The sequence below is a fragment of the Mus pahari genome, chromosome 7, assembly GCF_900095145.1.
Source record: "Mus pahari chromosome 7, PAHARI_EIJ_v1.1, whole genome shotgun sequence".
NCBI lineage: Eukaryota > Metazoa > Chordata > Mammalia > Rodentia > Muridae > Mus > Mus pahari.
The window spans coordinates 98039035-98048519 of NC_034596.1; the positions used below are offsets into that span (position 1 = coordinate 98039035).

At 48.5% G+C, this 9485-nt stretch overlaps 1 protein-coding gene across 1 annotated transcript in view; it reads right to left on the minus strand.

Moving 5' to 3' along the window:
- Positions 1-814: 814 nt before the first annotated feature.
- Positions 815-9485, minus strand: part of LOC110324885 (serpin A12) — a 13488-nt gene continuing 4817 nt past the window's right edge. Inside the window, exons 2-5 of the mRNA XM_021202614.1 lie at positions 7252-7902; positions 6564-6834; positions 2264-2411; positions 815-1032 (exon numbers count right to left, since the gene is read on the minus strand). Coding sequence (XP_021058273.1) covers positions 844-1032; positions 2264-2411; positions 6564-6834; positions 7252-7885 — 1242 coding nt within the window. The 5' untranslated portion in view covers positions 7886-7902 and the 3' untranslated portion in view covers positions 815-843. The remainder of the gene's footprint in view (positions 1033-2263; positions 2412-6563; positions 6835-7251; positions 7903-9485) is intronic.

A 9485-nucleotide genomic window follows, 5' to 3' on the forward strand; every position in this document is an offset into this window, starting at 1 on the left:
GCATCCCTCTGCGCTCCAGCCCCACACCATTGGCCAGGCCCTTAGTGCCCCCTAGTGGCCATAAGTTGACACCACAGGGCCAGTTTTCTCAGATAGGTAGAGACCCCCATTTCCCAAAGGTTCAATAGTAGAACCTGCCTTTGACCAGAGGTCCGAGGAACCTCAGAATCTTCCTCCTGTGACCGAAAGAAATGAACAAATCTGGCAGCGATCCCCAGCTTCAACCCCAAGGCAGCCTTCTTCTAATGCTGGGTCACTTCCACCGTGTTCCCGGAGGTCTGGCTGGGCTAGCAAACCCTACCTGGACACTCTGAGCGGCGAGCCATGTAGCACGCATACCAGAATTTCTCAGCCTGGGACTCACAATGGAAAACGAATTCTGCAAGGAATTGGCACTGATTTCCTCAAAGCCTCATCAAGGAGCAGGACAATCCTCACGTCAGAAAGGGAGGCAGAGAGGTTCCAAAATGAGACACGTGGCTTTCCTAGCAACGCCTTCTACCCAGGCTCTGTTCACTCTCTGTGGCTCCCATCTCCCTCTGAGCATCTACCTGACTCTGGCAGATGGGTCAGGGGAAGTGGAGTTTATCATAGACACTCCCTGCCTGCAGGGATGAAGGAGAGGTGGGTATAGTAGGGGTAAAAGGCTGCCATTTGGTCCAGGAGTGCTGATGGCTAGGGAGAGGCTATAAATGGGTATAGAGCACAAAGTCCCTAGAGGCAGCTGGGCTGCTGGGTCGTGTTGGGACTCCATAACACCTGGTCCCTGGTGGGTGGCATTGTTTTGGAGGTGCATCCCTTGGAAATGGGTGGGGTCTGAAGCCAACAGGGAATTCTCCTTTATTACCCACTAGGGTCATAAATCCTTGCCAAGAAGATCATGGAAGGCATGAAATTCTCATAGATCATCATCAGGAAGGGTTTGTTTAGCTTCAGATGTCGTGGGGTTTCCATGGGCAGTGTCTGGGCTCCAGAGCCTGCAGCCCCTTCTGTGCCTTTCTCATCCATCTTCAGTTCAGCCTTGTGCACAGCCTGCAGAACCAAGAGACAGTCAGTGGCTGCTGAGTCTGGGGATGCAGGGGTCGGTAGGGGGATGGGTATGTCAGGCTAAGAGCGGGAAGCTCAGAGAGTGAGACAATCTGACCACAGTCACCCAGCATTGTCGTGAGGATGGTGTTATAGTGGAGTGTGGGGATGGAGAGGGTATGCAGTGGGGGCTGCTTTCTCCCACAATCCCCAACCACAGTTCCCTCCCAGAACAGCTTGACCCTCTCCTGTTACTCAATATCAGCCAATTCCACCACCTCCCACACTGACCACACCCCTTCAGATGGGCACTCCCCTTAAGTGGTGATTTGAATGAGAAATGCAGTCATAGGCTCCTGAATTGTCACCCACTTGGTCCCTGGTGGGAGACACTGATTGGAGAGGTTTTGGAGGTGCAGCCTTGTTGGAGGAAACGTCACTGGGGGGTGGGCTTTGAGAGTTTAGAGGCTCACCCCGATTCCTGTTCTCACTCTGTACTTCCGTATGTAGGCAAAACGTGATCAGCCAGCTTCCTGTCCTGGCTGTCTGCTGTCATGCGTTCCCTTTTAAGAACCATCCCCTTGGACCCACAGACCACAGTAAACTCTTCTGTAAGTTGCTTTTGGCCATGGTTCTATGACTGCAGCAGAACAGTGCCTAATACACACTGCTCTTCTCTGTTTCTGCCCTTTGAAACCCCAAACTAGGTCGCTAAATATTTAAAATATCTAGTTAAATGTTCATTCCTGATAAGCAATGGTTATGTTCAAGTATGAATTGCCCCATGCAATATTCTTAACATACTTATGCTACAAAACAGTTATGCATTATGGCTCTGAAATTTAAATTTAACTGAGAGTCTTAAATTGTGTCCGCTACGTCTGAAGACGCTGTCCACATAGCCCTCTTCCCCTGCCCTCATCAACAGGTCTTTACACCACTGCAGAGCTCTGAGCCTCTGCCTGCCTGTCTCAATGGTGCAGATCCCTCCTTTCTTCCCAGAGAGAAGGTTCTGGTTAGATTCAGACTGGCTATGTGTCTGACAGATGTCCCAGCACTTGGTCAATATTCAGGGCATGTCCAGTATAAACCGTGAGACCGACAATTCTAGTTTAAAGACTGGAAGCAGAGGCCGAGATGTGGTCTGCCTGGGATCACAGAGCTCTGACCACAGCTCTGGCTGAGGTTGCAGGAGGACTACTGAGTAGGAAACAGTGGTCCAGCCAGGCAAGCTTACCTCTCCCACCTTCAGGCTTCGATGAGAGGAGATCCGGGTGAGGTCACCATGCTCCTCAAAGATTTTGCTGATGCCCAGGCGGGACAGAACCTTCTTCATGTTGTAAGTAGACGAGATGCGGAGCTTGGGCACCCACACATCCACCACTCTGTGGAGGAGAGAAGGACAAGGGTGATGGGAAGTGCTCGCTGATCATCCAGGGTGGGCTCCTGGAAGGATGGTGGTCCTTCCTGTATCAAGGCTCATGGGTCTTTCTGTCCTCGGAATGAGAGAGGCTCAACTCTGGGATGCAAGACACCTCATACTCTACATCCTGCTTCCTGCCCAGCTTTCCCCAGAGCACACATCCACTGCAAACTGTTTCAGATTCCTCCCTGTGTTCATGACCTCCCTGTAGCAGACTAGGCTGTGCTGTAGCCTGAGGCAGATTAGACCCCTGCAAGCCTGCTGCTAGAGACAGCAGAGCTTAAAACCTGGAGCCAGTCAGAACTGGGGTCAAGCCCACTTGAGAAGCCCCACCAGGGGCAATGGACATTGGTCTTCTGAGCCATGCAAAGGAGAGATGGACGGCGGCTTTGGGCCCCCTCTCCACCTTTACTTCTGACTCATTCCAGATTTTCACTAAATCTCATAACTTGATACTGTTCGCAGGCCTGATAATCACCTAACTTGCCTTTCTACTTCTTTATTCTTTCTTTCTTTAAAAACGAAATAGTTTTTAAGCACATAGCATCTACCTGATGGGGATTGTCGGGAAAAGCACTTGCATTTGACTTGTGTTCTGGCAGGAAGGCAGATAATGAAGCCAATGCTAAGAAAAGTATAGTGTGTCACACTCACAGATACTGGTTGTGTGTAAGCGGGCAGTAAGTATGAACAACAATAACAAAAGAAATAGCTCAACTTGTGGGAATCAGGAATGATGGTGGTCGAATAAGAGGTTTGGGCTAACCCCGAGGAGGGAAGGGAGTTGAACAAGATAGATTTTTCTCCCTGAGTCAACAGGGAGCCATGGTCAGATTCTGAATGAGCAGAGGCATGCTGTGGTCTTATGAAGATTCAGAATTGCTCTGTTGTTCTGCTTAAAATATACCCTTAGCACTTGGTGCTTGGGACAGGCATTGCTGCTCGGTGACAGACCGCTGACAGGCAGTTGGTGTGGGAACCTCAGGACAGAGGGAAGAGGCTGGGACCCGATTTGTTTCAGTGTGAGGTCAACAGAGCTTCCTGACAGATGTGGGAACAGCTGGGAGAAACGGATCAACTATGGCCCAGTGGGTCAAGCTTGGTTTAATGGAGAATGGAATTGCCAGAAACTGAGGAAGATGAAAAGTGGGCCTGAGCAGGAGCTCTCTCTCTCTCTCTCTCTCTCTCTCTCTCTCTCTCTCTCTCTCTCTCTCTCTCTCTCTGTGTGTGTGTGTGTGTGTGTGTGTGTGTGTGTGTGCGCGCGCGCACTGAGCACACAGAAACTATGATCCCATCAGCTATCCTGAGCTAACAGGACTCTGGCATTGGGAGGCAGGGAGCTGAGGCTGAGGACAGGAACAGTCTCATGGTTGACACAGTATTGAAGGCTTTCTGCCTGTTGTAGTCACCAGATGGTAAATCTAGATAGCAAAGAGCTCCAGACTGAGCCCTGTGGCGTTGAGCTCTAACACAGGACAGGAGAAGGGAGGCAGCAAAGGAGAGAAGCAAGCAGAACTCCAGAAAGAGAAGGAATGGCTGACCCATAGGAAAGAGTCCAGGCGCTAGCCCTGGACTCTGCAGCATGGCCCCTCCGTCACTATAGTCTTCGAGAAGAGAACAGTACAAACACCTGGGCAAGTGAGTTTGAGGTAGGAGGCCGACCAGGGAGTAGAGGCAAGTGTTTCAGAGCTCACCAGCAGAGGGACTAAGGGAACTGAGTAGCTGAGAGTGGTTAATAACATCAGGAGTTTCCCCCACGCGCACAGGCCTACCAGCATGGGGTGGGGTGGGGGACATGTGTGCCTCCTGACTGCTGTGGATTTGTCACTACAGTGTGCTGTTCATTATTCTAGCCTCCCTGAGATGACTGCATGACAGGAAGTGTAATAGTGTCCTGGTTGCTGGTGTCAGCTCTAAAGAGAGCACGGACGTTGCTGATGTCAGGAAGCAAAGAGCAAAGTTCTAGAGTGATGTCCCCGGGGAAATGAAAGGACACAGTGTCTGTGTACAAATATGGAGATGGTACAAATGATGTGGCAAGGCTTCAGCTCTCGTCGAAGACAAGCAGAAGACACAGGGCACACCAACAGACAAACGGATACAGAAAATGGACACACAACAGAAAATGGGCGCGCGCACACACACACACACACACACACACACACACACGTGCATAGTGGAATTGTACTTAGCTTTAGAGAGTACCACATTTGCAAGAAAAATGGATAAAAGAAGCCAGATTGAGAAAGGCAAGCATCTAAACCAAGTACGGTGATGTGCGCCTGTAATCCCAGCACTCAGAATGCACAGGCAAGAGGATTGGGAGTTCAGTGTCATCCTTGGCTACATGAGGAGCTCAGGGCTAGCCTGGGTTACAGGGTACTCTGTCAAAACAAACAGAAACAGAGAAAGGAGGAGAAACATTCAAATATTAAATGTTTTCTTGTGTATGTGGATACAGACTTAAATGTGTATACACACACATGTAATTTGTGAAATAGAAGAAGACAGTGGAGATCGGGTTCAAAGAGAGCAGAGAGCAGAAGGGAGGATGATGGAGAAAGGAAAAACAAAATAGCAAGTTTTCTTCAAATATGGAATCTAGATTCACATAGATACCCTCACAGGCATAATGCATGTGTGACATGATACCACGGCACTATGTGGGGGAAGAAGGGACCTGTGCACAAATAAACACACGTATGTATGTTTGTATATTATATACATATATATGTGTGTGTGTATTCACATATATACATGTATATATATATTCATACATATATACACAGATGCAAGTATACACATATATGTGTATATATGCACATACATAGATTTTTATGTATAGGAAAATATCATCATGGAACCCATCATCTTGTATGCTGAGTAAAAAATTAGTTTAAATTTTCCAAATGAAATTTTATATTTAAAATTAAAACATAAAGAAGCAGTGTTTTAGACCAAACGTTTAAAAAAAAAAACTATTTCAGCATCATTCACTCTCTCTATAGAATTTATGAATAAGAATTTTAAACTGGAAAAAATAGAAACCTCTGGCTACTGCATGACAGATGGTCTCCAAGCCACTGGCATGGTGAGGCAGGGAGCCCAAGGCAGGCGCGGGCCCTTAAAGCTGACTGACGGAGAGGTGGCTGTTTCAAAAGCCCGGCAGCTTTGTGCCTCTCTAAGAGAAACCTCTGTTTCCTCTGAGGAGACCCTGAGCTTTTGCTCTAGAACTCTAGGCAACAGCCTTCAAACTGTGTGAAGCCTCTGCCCTCAGCACACAAGCCGGGTTGGAGGACCCTGGTGCCTGAATTCTGATGTGTTCTACAGGCTTGGAAATCTGGGATGTGGGTGGGAGAGGTTAGGCATGTATCTGTTGATGTGGTCCTTTCTTTGGCAAAAAAGTGTAGCCCTTCGGCCTCCCCTAGCCCTTCCATGGTGGGAAGGGGCTTCAGGAAGAACCAGTCCATCTCCTCCTCTTCCTTCTTTCCCTCCTCCTCCTCAATTACCCAATAAAGGGAGTTGAAGATGTCCAGGTTTGGCTCCCTATTCAAAGGAACTTCACAACTACCAGGCAGCCCAAATGGGCTCATCATGTGTACTGCGATGAAGTGAAAGTTTCCCTTTAGCATATGTGGGCAAGTCCCCACCCTAGAGAGAGATGGGAGTCGCCTAGAAAAGCTGTGCACGCTCCTGGTTTTGGCTGCTCCAGGCCGAGAGAGGGGGCTGGGAGACAAGATGCATCTCTCTGCTCAGAGGATCTGAGTGTCCCTTCCATACATCAAGTGCCTACCCCTTAATGTTTCCTCTGCCTAAGAATCCATCACTTCTTTCTTCCCTACAGCCTGCAAATTGTACCTTAAATGCCACCTCCTCTGTGAAGCTCTCCCTGACCACCCCCCTCCAGCGAGACTCCAACCCCCACACTTCCATAAGCAGTGCATAAACTTCAAATAGTCACTCCTCACCAGCTCCTAGATGGGTTCCAGTCTCCCTCCCACCTTTACAGAGCCCCAGAGAGAGCCTGGCTGTGGACTAAGGAGAGAAGAAGTGAGCAGAGCGTGAGGGAAGAGGGGAAAGACAAGGGTCTCTGTGGATGAGGCTCTGACTTTACCTCTTTGAGAGAAGGCTTTTCCACTTGGCAAAGATGTCTGCCTGCAAACCCTGCTCCAGCAGCTTCAGTTTGCCCTTGTCAGGAAGGACAAATGTGGCTGTGATGTTTCCCCGGTAGGGGATTTCTAAGATGGTGCAGGAAAGCTGGCTGTCATAGGCCATGTCGTACAAGCCCCTTTGGAACATCATGGGCACCTTCACGGTCTTGCCTTCCTCTATGAAGAACTTCTCCTCTTTGGTCTGTTTTGGGTCGAATTCATACTGCCACCTGCCTGAGGAGTAGAGGTGGACAAAATGGCAAAGGTGTCTGGAAGAACAGGAGGAGGTCTGACCCCGCTGATCCCTGGCCACCATCCACCCAGATTCAGGGGCAGTGATGCAATGTTCTTTTCCATGCCTGGAAGATGTCTGTGGGAAGCACACAGGTCCAGGGACCCAGTTAAAAAGAGCCTGGGACTAGTATTGCAGGGCTGTGAGGTAGCAGAGTGCATTACCCTAAGGCCCCTGATGCTCAGATGGCCATAGCTTGTGGTGGGTTATGCCTCTTGGTGTTCACTTTCCAGCCAGAGAGGGCAGAGTCTGGACTGTTACTGACACAAGGATTTAGATTCAGAGCAAGCGAAGGACTGGGTCAGGTTTCTATCCCAAATCCCTCTTCCTTTCCCACACCAGCATGCCCCTAGCCTTACCTTGAAAGTAGATATAATTTGTAAGAATCATCACGGTGCCTGGGTCTATGCTTTTTATCATGTTTTTGATTCTGCTGTGGGTTTTCCGACTGATGTATCTGTTGATATCCTTCTGAGTGTTTTCTAAGTCCTGGAAATTAGTGAGCACCATGTCCGCATCATACACATTCTTAGCCAGTTTCAGGAACCTCTGTTGGGGCCTCAGCTTCTGGTCCATAAATAAAGCATTGCCTAAGCTCATCTTTATGTCCTCTGTCTCCTGGTTGAGCTTGTGGAGAAGGTAGTGGAAACCCATGTGCATGTCTCTGTCTGACATCTCCTTGAAGTTGAAGCCCTCCCGGATTTCCTCCAGTGTGGAGTTCTCGGCCCCCAGAGACAGCATGGAGAAGGCAGTGGAGATGCTCAGTGGGGATAAGAAGATGTTTCCCTGAGGGTTGTTGCTGGCCAGCCTCTGCAGTAGCTTGAAGCCAAATTCCATGTTGTGTCGTGCAAGCTCCCGGGCATCCTTCTTGCCCCTCCACTCTTGGACCCTGACTGGAGATTCATACATATCTGGAGCATCTCTGTCCTGCAGGAGACCTTTCACAGTGAGGAGGCCTGCCACAAACAGGCCCAGGTCCAGCATGCGCATCATTGTCCTTGGGGATTATCCTGTTGAGCAGCAGATCTAAGGTTAAAGCGAGAAGAGGAGAACCCCATGCCTTCCTCCCGTCTTAGCTACCAGGAAGACTCGTGGGAGAAGACAGCAGCTGAACACCACAGCCGAGTGCTTTGAGAGTCTTGATGGCATGGAATATTTGTCATCTCCTCGGGGACTAGATCTTACTTTCCCCATGTCCGAAGTGAGAAGCCTGAGTATGCAACACCTTTCTTGCTTTAAATTGTGTTAACATTTATTTATTTATTTATTTATTTATTGCTTTGAGAACACATGCACATGTATGCACTCATGCATGTACATGCATGTGGGCAAAGCACACACACACACACACACACACACACACACACACACACACACACACACACACACACACACACACACACACACACACACACACACACACACACCACAGCACATATGTGAAGATCCAAGGACAATTTGAAGGAGTTGGTCCCTCCTTCCACCATCTGGTCCTGGGGTTCAAACTTAGGTCCAACTTGATAGCAAGTGCCTTTATTGGTTAAGCTATCTTGCTAATCTACCACTCTTGCTTTTGAGCCCTTCTCTCTTATCTTCGTATTTATGAATACATACATACATACATATGATACACATGAACATGTGTATATGTGCGTGCATGCGTGCGCGCCCACGTGTGTGTGTGTGTGTGTGTGTGTGTGTATGTGTGTAGACATGAATAGAACAGGACAACCTTAGGAGTCAGTCCTTGCCTTCCACTTTGTTTGAGACAAGGTCTCTTGTTGCTCACTGTTATATAGGCCAGACTAGCTGCCCAGGGGTTTCTGGAGATTCTACCATGTCTGCCTGGCATTTTGCCACAGGACACTAAGATTAAAGATGTTTGCCACTGTTCCTGGCTTCTGTGGGTTCTGAGGATCCAGACCCAGGCCTTCCTGCTTGCACAGCAAATGCTTTGCCCACTGATCTATAGTCCCAGCCCCTCTTTTATCTTACAATAGCAGTGTCTCAACATCTTTGAGAACATTCTACCACAAGTCCCCGAAATAACAGGATATTGCAGCATGGGCACTTGACTGAGAACATGCCAGAGCAGCATTTCATCCTCTTGTTACAACTTGTTTCATGGGTGAGAGTGGAATTCAACTTAATGGGAGTCCCATTAAGTATGATTGGTTTAATGACATAGCTTCAAACCTAAAGAGCTAGCCACCTCTCCCACATGTAGATGGCAAGAAGAAAGACAGAGATAAAGAGAAATGGACAGTCACATCTAATGACATCTTAAGTCCCGGAATCAACCTTTCTTTGGTACCCACCTGCCTCCACTTTTCCAAACCAAGCCAATTTATTTCCACCTTGGGGTTGGCTGGCTTGAGCTGGCTTTGGTTTTCTTGACTAATTCTCAGAGACCAAGCCTTCTATAGAGGACCCTATGATCTACAGGAAATTATTGAAACCCCTCTCATCAGCCTCTTCAGGAAAGGGGAAGGGGTAGTGTCAGTGAAGACAAAAGCCAAGCCTGGCTGGCTCTGGGCCTGACTTCTCAGACCCTGCACCTCCCAGTGACTCAGAGTATTTTTTTTTTTTTTTT